The 18473-nt window shown below is 32.9% G+C and overlaps 1 protein-coding gene across 1 annotated transcript; it reads right to left on the bottom strand.

The window, feature by feature from the left end:
* Positions 1-195: 195 nt before the first annotated feature.
* On the bottom strand, positions 196-15512 carry LOC110028487 (transmembrane emp24 domain-containing protein p24beta3-like). Its single transcript, XM_020730351.1, has 4 exons — positions 15106-15512; positions 9660-9846; positions 9183-9290; positions 196-445 (listed from the first exon to the last, which is right to left on the bottom strand). The coding sequence occupies exons 1-4, from the start codon at positions 15325-15327 to the stop codon at positions 312-314; spliced, it is 651 nt and encodes a 216-aa protein (XP_020586010.1). The 5' UTR covers positions 15328-15512; the 3' UTR covers positions 196-311.
* Positions 15513-18473: the final 2961 nt, after the last annotated feature.

Here is an 18473-nt window from a genome sequence, read left to right as displayed (position 1 = left end):
ACACCTGGGTTTCATAAACCTATACATCAAAAGGTGTATTTCATCTTTAAAAAGATAGTGATGGTGGTATTTTCGATGTGATGTTACAAATTTGAGTGATATACATGTAAGTATGAATGTTTAGGTGTTAGATGTGTAAATACGTAAGAATTGTGTGGTATGCAAGTAAATGCCCCAAGTGATAAAGACCATCAATGAAGTACTAACCAAATTAAATCAACTTTACAAAATCTGAACAGAAAGCTTGAACCTTAATAAGTTGCAGAGAAACAGCTTGTTAGACAATCAAAAGTGAGGGCCAAGTTGTAATTCTAAATTCTATTGTATGCCACGGTCTTGCTAAAAAGACGTCTGATAAAAAGTACCTGCAGAAAACTTGCAGCAGCCAGGACAATGTACTCGGTAATGGTGTAGCCAATGATGCGCCTTCTTGTGCTCTCATTTGCTGAAGAAAATAGATAATTTAAAACAATGAGTAACGACATTTTCAATGTACTTGGCTGAAGGAAAATGTGACCATGTAGAAAGCAAGATGTTTTTGGAAGATTTACATACATGTATTTACATATCTAACACCTAAACTTCAATTTTTTCATGTCACCTTACACATGAAAATGCGTGTTTCACATTTTAAAAGTCAAAATAGTGGCATTTTTAATGTTATAAAAAATATATGAATGCCCCAATGTTTTTTCCAGGTTGCAGGCTAATACATGGCCAATTTTCCAGATCAGTTTCATAAATCTGATTAGATGGACATGAACCATACGAACCGTTTATTTTGTTTCACCACGTTAATCTGCAGATTTTAAAAAAAATAGGGAAATTTACATACATACCACACAATTCTTATGTATTTACATATCTAACACCCAAAGTTTGATATTGACATGTATAACACATTGGTGTCATAAAACTATACATGAAAATGTGCATTCCACCAAAAAAAAGTGGTGATAGTGATATTTTAGATGTGATGTAAAAGATTTGAGTAATATGCATGTAAATATGAATGTTTAGGTGTTAGAATGTAAATACATAAGAATTTAGTGGTATGAATGTAAATGGCCCAAACATAATAACCTTATGTGGTAAGCAATATGATAGAGCTGCATGAGCAAGTAGTCTGGAAGAGAACAACAAATATTCTAATATCAAACGGTATTCAATAATGTACTCCACTGTGTTCTACTATAATTGAAGAATAATCATCCATGCCGAAATTCCATTAAATGGTGCAAAACGACACATTTAAATAATGATTTTACACTACAGAAACATTGGTTTTTTCTCTCGAAGTCCCTAATGTTGTTATACATCATAATGGGAACTAAATCATGTATGAAAAGGTATTAAACATGCGTTAAACTCATTCTCCAATATAATGAGTACGAAACATAATTACATGCATGGCACTAGAATAATTGCTATTTACAAAACTAGCACGCAGGTGATTTTTTTCAACTACCGGTCTAATGCATTTACGTGTGTCACAAACAAACCGTTACGAATTTGATAAAAGTGAAAAATAGGGGTTAAGATTTTATTGTGAATTTTGATATTTGAGAGAGAACATGAAAATTGGATGAAAGAATGTGCTAGTTTTGTAAATAGATATTTCAAGTGCTACATATGTAATTGCTCCTATATTTTTTAACTTTCAACTGAAGCAATCAAAATGACAAGCTATCTTGCAACAGGATTCTTGAAGGACTTAATGATTAGGCTGTTAAGTTAGGCAACTTTCCCTAAATAAATTTGCAACTTCTTGGCATCTGGAAAACCTCATAACAAAGGTCCTCGGTTGGAAAGAACAAAGGTGGGTAAGTAAACTTCGCTACAGGCAAAAGCTTAGGGGTTATTTGGAATCACTTTTATTTTTTATTTTATTTTATTTTATTTTTTACATTATTTGTATTATGATTTGAATTAAAATCTGTTTGGTTGCGATAGTTATTTTTAAAAACACTCTAAATACCTTTTAGATATATTGAGCATTTTTAAAGATAAATTAATTTATTATTAAAATCAGAAAATAAAAGCTATACTAATCAAACAATAAGAACAAGCTTTTATCCCACTAAGTGGGGTCGGATACATGAATGCTTTTTCTCCATTGTCTTATTGAGTGTCATAGTTTCATTTAATTCTAATTGATTAAGATCATTTTTTATACAATAGGCCCAAGTCTTTTTAGGTCAACCTCTGCCTTTCTTAACATAAGTTGAATCTAAAACATTTACTCTCCTAACTGGATCATAAGATGCTCGACGTTTAAACGACTCTCTCTAATCTTGTCTACAACTAGAGCTACACCAACCCTTTCACGAATATATTCATTTCACATTTTGTTTCTAAGTTTCAAGCCACTCATCCACCTAAGCATTTTCATCTCAGCAATACTTAGCTTTGCTTTATGCTTCTCTTTTAAAGGCCAACATTCTGTGTCATAAAGAATTGCAGGTTTCACCACCATCTTATAAAATTTTCCTTTGAGTCTAAGCCGTACTTTTCTATCATACAATAGGTTTGATGCATTCCTCCACTTCAACCAACCAACCTGAAGTTTACTAATAACATCCTCATCTATATCACCATCACTTTGAACAACATACCAGACATATCCAAAAAGTTCACACCTTCTAATGATCTGATCACTCATAGTTACAACTCTGTCACTAGAGCAGAGCTACTACTACTAAAAGTACACTAAAAGTACATTCCATGTATTTAGTTTTAATTCTACTCAAACGAAGACCTTTAAACTCCAATGTAAACCTACATAATTGAAGTTTTTCTAGAACTCTAGTTTTATCCATAAGAAGGGTATTATCGGCGAAAAGCATACACCAAGGTAGATCCCCCTATATATTCCAGTAAAAGCATCCATGACTAAGCAAAAAAGATATGAGTTTAAAGAAGATCCCTGATGTAATCCAGCTAAAATAGGAAAATACTTGGTCAATCCTCCTCCTGTTCGAAAACAAGTGACAGCTTTAGTATACATATCTTTAATGACTTGAATATAAGACATATCAACACCTTTCTTTTCTAGACCTCTCCAAAGAACTTCTCTTAAAACCTTATCTTAAGCCTTCTTTTCTAAATCAATAAAATCACATGTAGATCCTCTTTACTCTCTATGTCCTTCATCAAAACTCTCAATTAACGTCTTAACCTATGTTCAATTACCCTCTCCCATAATTTTAAAGATGACATTAACTTAACTCCTTTATAATTTGCACACTCTTGTGCATCCTCTTTATTCTTAAAAATGTGGATCAAATTACTCTTCCTCCACTCCTCGGGCATCTTATTAGGTTTTAAAATAATATTAAAGAGTTTAGTAAATCGAAAAACTCATAAACCTCCAAGATATTTCCACACTTCAATAGGAATATCATAAGCTCCAACTGACTTTCCACCCTTGATTTTCTTTAAAGCCTCATAAACTCCTTTTTTACTAATGTGATGGAAAACATAAAAACTTTTATTATTATTGAAGAGATTAAGATCATTAAGGTGGATAGTATTTTCAAAAACTTCATTGAAAGGTTTATCACAATAGCTCCACCTATGCTAAATAGCTTCTTCTAAGAAAAACACTTTTTGATTTTTATCTTTAATACACTTTACTTGAATTATTTTTTTTTACTTTTCTTTTTTCATTGTTTGGCTAGTTTACACATATTTTTCACCCACTTAAGTATATAATCTATTATAAAAATCACTAAAAGCAGAATTCTTAGCGTTACAAATTGTGCTCCTAGACTCCCTACGGGCCACCTTATATTTTTTTTTCCAGTTCTTTAAGCTTTGACATTTAAACTAGCTTTTATAACAACAACTTATATTTTATCTTGCATATTATTATTCCACCACCAACAATTTTTATTTATAAAAATTTTCATTTTGATTCTCCAAGTACATCTTTTGCTACTTATTTTAACAGTGCTTGTAACGTTATCCCACATAGAATTAGCATCTTCATGAGCATCTCAAATGTTGAAATCCTGAAATTTACTTATAAAAATAATTTTATCTGTGTCTTTTTCTCGTCTAATTTTATGATAATATTTCATTATATTTTTTATCTTACAAGCTTTCATCATAAAATCTAGAACAAAAAGTAGATGTTAAGTACTTAAATGTTCACTTGGAATTGCCTTACAATCTTTACATTCTCGATGATCCATTTTTCTCATAAAAAAATAATTAATTTATGTTTTATTATATTTATTTTTATAGGTAATAATATGTTAATCTCTTTTCTTAAATAAAGTATTAATAATAACAAAATCGCAAACTAAAACAAAATCTAATGTGGTTGTACATTCTTCATTAATCACTCAAAAACCGTAGCTAACATAAATATTTCTAAAATCTTCTACACTTTACCAACATGTCCATTTAAATCTCCTCTAATAAAAATATTTTTTGCAATAGGTATCATTTATATTAATTCTTCTAGGTTATTTCAAAAGTTTTCTTTTGAACATATATCTAAACCTACTTGAGAAGCATAAACACTTACAACATTAAAAATTTCAGTATCAACAACCATCTTTAGAGCTATAATTTTATCTTCAATTCTATTATTTTTTACAAAATTATCTTTCAAACTCTTATCTATAATTGCACCTACACCATTTGTATTGTGACTCATACCTAAATACCAAAGTTTAAAACCTAAATTATCAATCTCCTTAGCATTTTCTTTAACACTTTTAGTTTCTTGAATGCATAAAATATTTATCTTTCTATGAAACATAATATATATTAATTCTATTAATTCACCTGTGAGGGCATCTATATTCCAAGATCCTATCCCGCTATTAGTTTCATGGACATTTTTTACTCGCATCTGTCCATAAAGCGGTTACACATTCTTCATTAATTACTCAAAAATCGTAGTCACCATAAATATTTCTAAAATCTTCCACATTTTATCAGCATATTCATTTAAATCTCCTCCAATAAAAAATTTTTCTTTAAGAGGTATTATTTGTATTAATTCTTCTAGGTCATTCCAAACTTTTCTTTGGAACCTATATCTGAACCTACTTGAGAAGCATAAACACTTACAACAATAAAAGTCTTAGTATCAACAATAATCTTTAGAGCTATAGTGATATCTCCAATTCTATTAATTTTTTAAACATTATCTTTCAAACTCTTACTTATAATTACACCAGCAACATTTCTAGTGAGACTCATATCTGAATACCAAAATTTAAAACCTAAACTATCAATCTCCTTAGTCTTTTCTCTAACCCATTTAGTTTCATGAATGCATAAAATATTTATCTTCCTATAAGCCATAATAGCTATTTATTCTATTAATTTATCAGTGAAAGCATCTATATTCCAAAATCATATCCAGATATTAATTTCATTGACTAACTTGTTTACCCGTATCCATCTATAAAATAAAAATTCTTGCTTATTTGACACTACACCCAGACGTCGATGTAGCAGCACTTGCACATTTTTCATTGTATTCAGACCATAGATCGCGTCGTTTCCAAGGAATGCCCTGTAATTTACACAATATTTTAAAGGATTCATGACATGACTTTTCGATAAATTTTACGCTGACTGTCAACTGTCTAACACAACCCTCCATTTTCGCATATGGGACTTGAGACCCAACAATGATAGTGTTATACTAATCAAACATGTTTCCAAAAAGAAATTAAAAATAAAAGCAAAATTAGAAAACTAAAGTGATGCCAAATGTATAATAACGTTGTAAAATAAATTAATTAATTAAATTAAAATAAAATAAAATAAAGATTTGATTAGAGCCAACTTGAAAAAAGTAACCGTCTCAATGGTTCTATTACGAGGAGACGATTTTCTCCCTTGACGCAACAATCAAAACAAAAGAGCAACAACGAGAGAAAGACAGCATGAAGGAGCCATGCCTTAGTTGAGCAAAGAGGAAGAAAAAAGAAAGAGGAGGATTACTCGTGTCTAGGGCAAGAAGTCGACAATATTGTTTTTGGCTCTGTGTGCAGATGGAGAGGCGCGTTGCGTGCGTCTAGGGAAAGGGAAGACGTGGTGGCATGTGTGAGAACCAGGGATCGACGTCGTTGCAGGTGAATAGGGTTGTGTGGACGTCTGTGAAAGAAGAAAAGGAAAGAAGAGGAATAAGAAGGAGGAGAGGAGAAAGGTGTGACTCCCCTTATCGTGTGATGTTGGCGATGTCGTGAGTAGGAGACAGCTGAAGAATCACGTGCCCATAATTGAAGCTGTGAGCCCCATAAACTTCAATCAAGGGAGTTTCATGCCCTAGCTGATTGACGAAGAGGAAGCCCTAGCATGCGGGAGAAGAGAGAAGTTTTGTGTGGCTTTTATCTTGCACGTAGAGACAAACCGGGCAGCTGATTTGTGCAGAAGACAGTCGAACGGAACCAAGGTAAGGGTTTGGTCTTGTTCTTTTTATTAGATTTGTTAAATGTATTAAATTAAACTTATGTTAGGTGTTAATATGGATTTTTAGGGCTATTAGAAATCAGAACGAAGAAGGGAAAGGCTAGCCGCAATTATGATATAGGAAAAATAAATGACAGTGACAAAGGAGGTAAGAGTTATGAGTTTTAATGTTTTGATTATATAGAATATTTTGATTTATTTAATATAAAATGTTATTAATTTTAAGTTCTGTCAATTTAAATCATTGATTAAATGTGCAGGAATCCAATTAAAGGCAAGAGAGAATATAACCAATCAATTAAATAAGTTTTGAGAGCCTAAGTGGAAGTAATAGTGGATTGGAAAACGAGAAGAGTTGCAACATTAAAGAAATATTAGGATTATATTTCCAAAAGTAATTATTTTAAATAAATGTTATTTAATATTATTATTAATTGCAATATTTATTATTAGAAACTGGGTGTTGGAGAACTTATGAAAATTGAAAAAATCAGTAACGTTAAATTGCTAGAAGAAAAAGAAAATTTCAAAGAGAACAAGAAAAACAAATTAAATTTTGATGAGTAATTATATTTCTAAACTACAATAGTATTTTTTTATTTTTAAATGTATTTTAAATTTAAGTTGTTAACACTTTATGCTATGTATCATTGAGGTTAGGTTACAATTGACTTTTCATATCATTCTGCATTTATGCACAAATAGTTGCATTATAGTTTCTCTATGAAGAGCTAAATGCACTAGAATTTTCTTAAGAGGACAATGCATTATGGTTTTCTTAAGAGGTCAGATTACTACATGACATGTAAATTCTAGTACAAATGCATATATCAGTTTATTTAATGACCCATAAATTTAGCAAGAGTGTATTATTCATTTGAAGATAAATGTAAAATATCTCATAAGAGGAAAATGTATGTTATGAAGAATGAAATAATGTATAGACGGGGGATGTCAATGTATGCAAAGATGTTTTACTATCACCTCAAACAATTACGACATTTAGATCGTTAATCGTTGTGCTGACGAGAAAATATCAGCCATGGGAAAGTAGACACTTTTCTACCTGAGATAATCATGTAATTTAGGCCATGAATCACTATGCCAACGGGATAATATTGACCAGGGGTGTCTTATGTTATATTTTGACTATGCTCCTGAGACGAATGTGAAAGTTAAAAATATAAAGTACAATAAAGTTAAATGATTAAACATTGAAGAATAAATTTAAAGTTAATGCATATCAAAATTTAAATTATTTATACTAAGTAAATGTCAGGGACGCATGAATTAGATTATTATAAAACTTTCTATAGTGAAATATAAAAAACCAGCATACATATTAATTTTTTTCCATTGGATTCTTGTAATAACTCGCAACATTTTTTTGATATTTTTTTAGATTCAAGATTTTAAATGAGATGAATACTAGAGGAAATAGTACGTAGAGAAAAAGAGGCCAACAAGTTGAAAGTTAAACTTTTATTTTTTAAATTGTTTTCTTTAGTTGTTTTTTCAATTAGTATTTAGATATTAAATTATTAGTGAAAGAAATTATATTATAGAAAACTTAATTTTACCGTCCGATCGTCTGTTCCAGCCATAGTTAATTTCAAGCCCCAGGTCGGGTCATGACAAATGTGCTCTACAGGGTATCCTGGGCACAAAAGCCCCCTTCTAATTTCTTTTTTTTAATGAAAACGCAATTAACTTTAAGACATGAGAATTATTATACTCTCGCTTGATTAACTAGTTACCTTGATTAGTTTTCACCTTTCTGTTGAGTATCTTTTGGATTTTTTAAATGCATAATAGTTGACAAGTATTTGACTTTTTATATACACCTTAAGGGAATTATCGTAGAATAAGATATATGGTCACAAATAGATGTTAGACTATAGACCTTCAAGACTATGAGTTGCTAATTGCAAAGGGATTGAATAGCAACGATATGGCTATTAAAGAGCATTATTTAAAAGACTGGTCTTTCTAAACTAAGAATTAGACTGACTTTTTCTTTATTCCAGTTCACGAGCATGACTAACCAAGGAAATCATGCAATCCTTACTATATCTCCAATGAATGAATTCCACGCACCAACTTAAATTGAATTATTTAAAAACCAAGATTATAGGCATTATACCAAAAACCAATTTATATATTATTTTTACCCTTCTACAGTTATAAAGCCTGCAACAAAAACAATTTAGGTCTGACATCATCATTTTATTTTTTATAGAAAACAGAATGTGGGTGCACTAAAAAGGAGGGGGAAGAGAAAGATAGGTACAAAAGAGTGTTATTGTTCACATTTGTGCATGTTTCTGCATTTCTTTAAAAATTATTGATCAAATTATCATTGATGCATTTCTTCAAATAAATTATAAACATATTGAATTTTTGCTTGTGTTTACTGGTACAACCAGTAGCAAATTTTATAAGGTTCATTCATATGCTTTAAAAAAGAAGATGTTAACTTCTAGTGATCCTTTTTCCCGTCAAGTTAGACAAAATAGTATAGTGACAAAATGCCTCACATCCTCACATATTATTAACAGTTTTTGGTTTAAAAAAACTGCAGTAAAAAATATCTTTATTTGAACAGAAAATCAGAAAGTGGATGCTCATAATGATGGAGATATAAAAAGAAGAAAACATTAATAACGATGCAATATATTCTAGCATGATTATTTTCCATCTTATCAAGCAGCATCTTAAAAAAATAAAATAAAACTATCTCTTACTACGTCGATGACGTAATTCCCGAGCTTTAAGGTATTTCTGCTCTGCTGTGACAGATTCTAATGCTTCCCGAAGTTCTGCTATCTTCACATTCACTGGATTCAGATGCTCTGAATAAAAATATAAACGATGGCAAAGAAGTAAGTTAAACACTGGACTGGAGTTTAGGCGTGATTATTTTATAAGGATCTAGATTTCATATTATTTTTCAAAGGAACTAATATTTATGTCAAAAATCTATCATACGAGACAGCATCAATGTTTTCCTTTTTTCACATAAAATTTTATAATTCAACAGTTCAGCTTTAGATACCAATAATTTTTCTCTTTGAAATGAATAATGGACATAATATCTACCAATATTTCCCCCTCCTTATTGTAACTTAGTAACAGTAAGATTTCAAAATCAACCTTTTTTCATTGTAAATTTTCACGTATTTTCTAATCAAGAGGCAAATGAAGGATCAATACATACTCACCATCTTTAGCCAGATCATGTTCATTAGGAATGTGCCCAACATGGATGTAAAATGACACTGTTTCTGGAATTGATTTGGGATTATGAAAGCAGAATTTGTACATTCCAGCTTTAAGAGCCTTAAATTCAAATTTTTCTCCAGAAGATCCATGTATTGAATGAACTGTATTCCCTGCCGGTGATGATATCTACAACAAGTTGCAATAACATTAAGAGACATTAAAAATGCCTATATATAAATATATCATTTTCAATTACAAGATTTATATTGTGTATATAGGAGCAAGAAAAAAAAAATCTTGAACAAAGATGAACAGGTTAAAAGATAAAGAACACAATAGTAACATCAAAGTGAAAAAAAGGTTGAGAGAAAAAAGCCCACAAAGATGGAATGGGAAGAAATTAAAATGATAAAACTCAAGCCATCTATGAATAGTTATGAAAGCTTGTTAGATCTTCTTTACAACGCTGACATACATCCAATCTTACTAAATCTATAGCATTTCTAGAAGCACTAAAATGCCCATTTTTGGAGTTAACATAAAAAACAACACTAGTTTCTTGTCTTTTGAACACATAATGAACACTAATGTTTTATTTTTTCCCCAAGCTCAAATGAGTTATAAGTCATTCCAATAGCACCTAAAATCATACAAAATTGATTTTCATGCTTTATATTGTGCCTGGTAAGCCAAATAACTAGAGATGTGACTATTAAACGAGTTGGAAAAATTGGTTATAGAGGCTCAGAAAGTAAAGGACAATGCCTAAATTTATAGAGACAGAATGTGTATAGCATAATTTGTAAATAGACATCGAACTTCACTCAATAGGAATGTATGAAAATGAGAATTAGTAACAGCTGCCCCCAAATAATTGGGATAAGACTAATGATGATGATGATGTTGTGCATGGTAACATATAAAACTCTTGAAAATGTTTGCAAGTACTCAACGAGGTAGAAAGTTAGTAAATGTTGTAAAAGCAATGGACACCTTTCTTCTATCATTATCTATATTAATCATATTTCTTTGACTAAAGATGTCTAATACATGATCAAACATAAGGAAAATTCACTTAGAAATAGTGTTAACTACAAAAGCATATTCTTGAGCTATTTGTTTTGAGACTGAACCTAATGACGCGGGGGCTTGGGCTGAACCAACTCAAACAATTCAGAAAGGAGGTGTCGGTTCAGCGCAGAAAGGAGGTGTCGGTTCAGCAGGGAGGATGGGCTGGCCGACGACCGGCCCTTCCTGCCCCTCCTATTCTACCTACTATTATATATATATATGATGCGTGTCTATTTAAGGGTTTAGTTCTTTTTTTATTTCAAATTTCTCGTCACTGGTGTTTTTCCAAGCTAGGGTTGTATCCGAGGACAGATGGTGCTCCGACTGTATCCTGCTCTAAAGTGGTGACTATCTCGACCTACTCTCACACACTTTCCCCTCCCCTGCTCGTTGCCTTCATCTCTCACCCTTCTTTCCCTGTTCTAGCTGCCAAACCCAAGGCCTCCTACCTGTCGTCGCTGCAAACTCCACAACCACCTTCTTGCCCTGCATGCCGCAACCCCATCCCAGCAATTGTGTTGAGCCACTCACCCCTAGGCCCCTCCTCTTCCAGATTCTACCACAACCCTCTACATCCTTCCGACCTCCACCGAACCCTGCCTTCAAAACCCCCTTCCTGTTACCACCACCAATTCCCCCACATCTCCTCCCCACCGTCCAAGGATTGTGCTATCCAACCCTAGCAGGATGTTAGTGTGTTGCTGATTTTCTATGTTGTTTTGAGTCTTAATTGTAATCCGTTGCTGCTTAAGTAATTAAATTATGTTTTTCCTATAGGATTCCAGTTAATTCCGGTATTGCCTAACGTTCTCATGAACCATAAAATAAAAGTTTTCATGCTTTGTCAATCCAATGCTTAAGTTGTGAACAACATCTTAAAAAGTAATTTCATAAATTCTAGGTTTACTTCTAGCTCGACTTCACAAACATGATTTCACTAAAGTACATCAAAAGAAAGAACATGAGAATAAATGTGATGAAAAAATTATTGGCTTTTATTAGTCTTACCAATGTTCCTGTAGGAATCCAAGTTTTTTAAAATTGAAATTTCAATATTTGATTAGATTTTAGAGAATTTTGAGAAATTATAATTTTTTAATTTCAGTCCCTAATGTTCGAATAAAATTTTATCTTTATCTCAATACTTATGTATGTTGTTGAATGTAGAATCTTCAATCAGGTTGCAATGTTTAAAGATAATTTTCAAGAAAATGCTTCGTTTTGAACTGGCATGAGGCTTGGGTCTTTGTTGAATAAAATATTTTTTCTTTTCAATAGCATGCTTTGCAATAAATTTTGTGCGTCTGATTGAGATTTTCAAGTTCATTATATGCTAACTTTCACCTTTTTGGTGTGACAATGAAACTTAAAATTCATTCTTAGATTTATTGTGGAACATCACTTAAGATTTTGATGATTTTTTAGTTTTATTTGGAACGAATGAAGCACTTTTTTATAAATTTGCATGAAAAAAAACTAATAATTACCTAAAGAGTAAAAGCCCAAAATAGTCCTTGACTTACAGCAAGTGACTAACTTAGTCCCGGAATTTTAATGTGCACTGGAGAATTGATCCAAATTAGTCCTAAATTAAATTTATAGTTTAATTTAACGGTGTTACGGAAAAATTTGAGAGCAAATTGTTCAAATTAAAAACTTATATCTACGAAAAACGATTCCAACTTGCTGCTTCGTCACTTTGTAGCCCTAGACCTTCATTGCTCCATCTCTTACACTTGTGTGCATTGGTTGCTTCATCGCTATTGGGGTCATTGTTGTGCATCTTCCCTGATTCATCTGTTCGATTGCTACTTAACAAAGACCTTCAATAACTATGATGGAACCACACCTCAACCAGTATCGTTTCAACCTGGCGAAGCCGCAACCGGAGCCAACCAGAGCAGCCTTGGCGGGACTATAAGTTTATGAAGGAGAGGAGACATTCGTCGAAAAAGGAGCAGGTAATAATGAATTTCTCTCCACACCATCGCATTCTTTGGCTTTGATCAGATTTAAGGCAAAACAAAGGAAAAACGAGATTTCATTTTTTTGTAGAATTTAGAGGTTGTTTGATTGCAGGTTCTTAAATCTTGTTTTCCTCTGTTTTGCCTTAAATCCAGGATTTCGCAAATCCAGTTAGAAGACGGATTTATAAGATTTAGAGAAGTTGTTGCACACGAATGCATGTGAGACGAAGGAGAGAAAGACAAGGGTTACCTTCCTTAATGGTTTTGGGTAGGAGCGGAGTGAAAAAAAGAGAAAAATGGAAGTTTTGGAGGTCTTCGTATGTCTCAATCCCATCGTTGTCTTTCCATCTAGCTTTAATCGCGCCTGTATCATGAGGATTCAGTCAAGAAGGCGAAGATTTTGGGCAAAATTGGGAGAGTGGGAAAGGACGTAGGTGGTGGTTTTGAGTAGAAGATGGGAAAGTGGAGATGGCTTTGTGGCTTTAATTTAGTTTTACTGAAGTTAATTTTCATTAATTTAATTGATTAATAACTAATAATTAATTAATTTGTTATCAAATTAGTTATAATAAGATAAATGTTTAAGTAACTGTTTAATAATTAATTAATTAAAAAGTACAACACATGTTAAAAACTACCTATGAAAATAGAGTAATAATATATTCTCTCTAAAATACCCTCAAAGTTAATGGTTGGTGCTAACATCAACCATGAAATTCAGGCTAGGGATGAATTTAGATCAATTTTCAATAGCCTGTGACTAAAATGAAGCGCTCCTAATATCCGGGATTAAATTGGTCATTTGTTGAAAATTGAGGGACTATTTGAGCTTTTGCACTTTACCTAAACTGAAAGTTTTAAAGCTAAGAATTTTAATCATTTGCCTATTTCCTCGAGCATTTCAGTAGGTTTGCATTAGTGAACCTTAAGCTATAAGACATCCACCAAAGAGGGTGGGTTTAAACCCATATGGAGGTCATTAGTGCTAAGTCAACACCTTCATCATCTTTTGAACAACTTCAAATAGATGAGCATGAATTATTAGGAGTTCAACTCCAATCTCACACAATGGTGATGTGCCATAATTTGCGTGACAATTAGATTGAGCTTAACACTCAATGAGCCAAAGGCGTAATTTTCACCGGGTTCATTTCATCACTAGACATCAAAATAAGAGTAATTATGAGGCCATGGATATGGATTTAGGCTAATCATTAATATTTAATAACTGTCATAAAAATCCAAGTTAAATCCATGAACATAAAATTGTTGGCTCGCAGTTAAACCCAATACACTCCAATCATACATAATGATTATAAAGGATTATTTAAGGACTTTGATTCAAGTTATTCCATCGATCTTCAATCTAAAACCATTTATCATGATTGAAAATAATGATTCCGCATAGTTATTTATATTTTATTGCTATTGCTATTTGTTATTGTGACCATTATTATATTTTATTATTTTAATCCTTTGTGCGGAATTATTGGTTTCATTATTTCTAAAAGACTTCATACTAGAGAAATAAGAGATAAATGGAAAGAGCCTTCAGCCTTTTCTATAACATAATAGGAACAAGTGCCATTATAGGTGCATAGGCATATCCCACTTAGTGCGATAAAGGCTTGTTGTTGTTGTTGTTTCTATTTGGTTTTCATAAAGTGAAGCTTTTATGTTGAATGTTTATTTGATTTTTCTATTGTGTATAGTAGGAATGAATCTCATGAAGCCAGCTCAGGAACAACAACGATGGTGAATGCTGCACAAAAGGGAGGTAGAGGTTTAATCTCTGTTCTTAAGCTAGTTTTCCGACAGTATATTTGATTTTGTATCATAATAACTTTGTGCAACAAATATTTTATTCCTCGGCAATGGAAGATTTGATAGTATTGATCTTACTTGCATGATTAAAAATTTCCCTTCTTAAATATTTCAAAAAAAAAGGACATGAAAAAAGTACAGATATTAAATCAGCCAACTGAGAACGATAAAATAACACATTTAGGCGAGGTTAAAATGCATAATACTCTACTGATTAGTCATTTGCGCGGTGAATGCCTTGAAACACTGCGGGAATAAGTCGGGAAGAGAACAAAAAATTAACACCAATCTCATGAAATCAGATGTTACTTCAACAGTCTCTAAAATCAGGAAATAAATCAAAACTTTCAATCAAGCAACTATTTTACGATAACAAATAACTGCACATCCAATAAATCCGCTTTTCTACCAGGAATTACATCAATTCACAGGACAAAAAAAAAAACTCTCCCATTAAATCGACAGGAAATAACCAAATGAAGCAATAAAAATCGTCCAATGAGCCGAATTTCACTCCACAAATAGAGTAGAAAAGAAATAAAAGCCTAACAAAAACAGAATTTAAGAAAAAACAGGTGCTCACCGTTAGATCGAGGCCCGGATGGTCAGAGCCCCAGAAAATATCATGGTCGACGACCACGAAGTTGCCGGAAACAATATCGCCATCGAATTGAACGAAGTCGTACACGCACTCCGTATCGGTGACCGTGACAGAGAGGGCGGAGAGGCGACGAGGCCAGCTTGCGAGGAGTAAGAGAAAAGAGAAAACCTCCCAGATTCCGCAAGATCGCTTCATATTCTTCATGACTTTCGTCAGATTATGAGCCCTAGAGCACTTCCCCTCTTCCTCTTCCCCTCTTCGTCGTTTGATTCTATGCTAATCTCCGCCTCTCGAAGGAGAATCGAGAAACACAAAAAATGATACTGAGAACCCGACTCCGATCCAACTCGCTAGTAGATTTGAGCTGGCTACCTTGATGCATTTGGGGATTTGGGTGTGACGCTCAGAATTATTCAATTTACATATCTTATAACTATATTTTATTATTTATACACATATAAATCCCAAAGCATTAAGGGTCATTTGGCCGAAAAATTATTATGTCAACAGTCCTAATATAGTTTTTTATCATGACCCTAATCAGAGTCTGCCACATGTACAGACAGACTCTCCCATGTAATAAATTAATTTTTTTTACTAAGGTGGGTATGTCTGTACACATGGTAAGTTCTGATACAAAATTGTATCAGAACTCCAGATGCAATAATTTTTCTATTTGGCGTGAAAATTCTGGTGCACTGCTGTTTCAAATCGCTAATTACGTCATTTGGAAACAATTGTGTTGCAGCTTTGTTGATGAAGCGGGTGTAAACGCGGGTTGCGGGCTTACCTGCTGTCCACGACCCTGCGGCCCATATTTCTTATTTCGTTTTTCTCCTCTATAACCCCCCCCCCCCTCCCCCTACCCCCCCCCCCCCCCCCTCTTTTGTCTTAGTTTCTTCGTGTCTCTGTGCTTACTCCTTTGCGTCTTTGAGTATGTCGCCCTTCTACCTCTATCAAGCTGTTTCTCTTACGTCTCTACTGTCTTTCACATGTCTCTGCCCTAAGGTCATCTCCCCTCTCCTGTCTGTGTCGTAAGAAGTGCTCATCCCTCCCTCTCTCATGGTATCTTCTATTATTTTTTTCTGTAATTTATGGTTGATTTGGAATGTGTGGCTTTCTGAAGACGTTTTATGGCTTTGCACTGTGAAATTGATATTATACTATCAGGATGATGAAATTTGGATTTTGGTATCCTCTATCATTCTTTTTAGTTGTTTGGGCTTCTTGCTCTACTCAATTTATGGCTTTAGGATCTTTTGTGACTTGCTTTTTCTGTCCGTGGCCCATGGAATAAATAAATTTTGATTTCGAGAGCCCTGGAATGGTTGGAATTGGAATCTATGACATCTGGCATTCGATTTTTGGGCTATCGGTGGATTTTGGAGGCCGAAAATGTCTTTCTGGTTTATGGCCTCTCTATTTTTTGTTTTTGTTGGTTTTGGTGGTTTGCTCTCTTTCTCGGATGTGCGGTTTTGATGTAAAACCAAAAAAAAAAAAATGAAATTTTTGGCTTTTGAAAATTGATAGAATAGAGACATTGAATTGGCCTTGGGTTTATGAAGAATTACTCAATGTTTTTTGTAGATAGTTTTAGAAGAAATGGGTCAACATTTCACTTGTTGGAATGGGCAAGTTGGAGGCATTTGAAGGGCATGGGGAGCCTTGGAATTTTGTGGAGGTGATGTGCACGTGTTAGAAGGTTTCAAAAATGCTCATGGAAGCTTTGTACGATGGTTTGTTGTTGTTGAGATGGTGTTGTTTTGGTATGCTGGTGTGGTGGTGGTGTTGTGTGTACATAGGTGGTGTGTATGTGCTGTGTGGTAGTGTGTTGGTGGTGTGTAGGTTCTATGTGTGGTGGTGTATGGGTGCTATGGGCGGAAAAGTTCTATGATTCCACCGCCAAGAGTTTCATTGGGAGGATTATCTCGTGACATTAATATTCAGCATTTTAAAAACAATATTATGATAATATTAATTGTTAGTTTAATATTTTTACTTTTAATTTTGATCGTTGTATTATTTACTATATAATGAGGTGTCAGTTGCTTCTATATAATGTTTAAACTGGATTGTTGTTCTCATGAATGAAATGTGCAATCAGAACTGATTTTGTTATAAACAACACAATACTATAGAAGCAAAAATGTTATTAATTCATAAACAGTTGCAGTACAATAACTGCACAACTACACAAAACAAACAGATACACAACGTCTCCACAGCAGCTAAAACTCTTCAAAGTGATTTTCACTTAGGCACATTTTTTTCAAAACAAGAAGAATGGCTTGTTCATCATAAGATCCACACAAAAAACTTCAAAAGCATACAGAAAAATTTAATCTATTAAATAAAACAAATCTGACCATTAAAAACATTTAAAATATTTAAATCAAGTAGTTTTATTCATATTTTAAAAATCAGATTAAACAATCAATATGACCACTTTCATCATCCGACATTAATCACGAGCCACGACACAAATTTTGAAGCAATTTTTGAACAAGAAACATTCAAACATCTGTTAAAATTCATCCAGAAATCCTATTTCAGCAAACTTATGGTTAAACTAACCAACTCAATGAGGCAGGCGCAACAATACCAAAATTGGTCCAATTTGAATCGAATGAAGCCTAAATCAACTCGTTAAACTGCTTTTGGAAGCTTTCAATACATAATTGGAAGGTCAAATGCATTCCAAATCTACAAACTTGGGGTGTAGATGAGTTAAGTCGAGCTTGAGCCACCTTCGGCTTGAGCTTGAGCTTTATTTATTTTATCGAGTTCGATCTTAAGTCTATGAGTTTGAGTCAACTCGAGAGTTAGCTTGTTTAATATATAAGAGAGAAAATTATATTAATTTAAGCTAGATTTATAATAAGATGACAGATAGAATGAATAATAGGAGATAAATAATAATAAATCATGTAATGTACAATACAAAATATTATTTTCTTACATTTTAATACCTTAAAGATGAAGTATTGGTTATATTAATATTTTCTTAAACTAGCCAGCTCACGAGCTAACGAGTCGAGTTGGGGCTGGCTTGAGCTTGGCTTGTTAGCTCATCGTGCTCAGTTAACGAGCCACTTATCACCATCGAGAATTAAAATATTGATTAAGAAAATAGAATAAAAATTATTAAATTAGATTCAAATGTTGTTTTAATATAAATAATAATTTTTTAAATCTTGTTCAAACTTTTATTGTCTTATGACTACATGATTAAGGTTGTTAAAAGGACTCTTTGTTCGTGAACAACAGCTCGTGTTCGTTCGACTCGTTAAGCAAACGAGTCAAACACGAACACACTTTTTGAGCTAGAAATATAAATGAGCCGAACATGA

The sequence above is a fragment of the Phalaenopsis equestris genome, unplaced genomic scaffold (assembly GCF_001263595.1).
Source record: "Phalaenopsis equestris unplaced genomic scaffold, ASM126359v1 Scaffold000513, whole genome shotgun sequence".
Lineage (NCBI taxonomy): Eukaryota > Viridiplantae > Streptophyta > Magnoliopsida > Asparagales > Orchidaceae > Phalaenopsis > Phalaenopsis equestris.
This window is presented reverse-complemented; position numbering and strand designations above follow the sequence as displayed.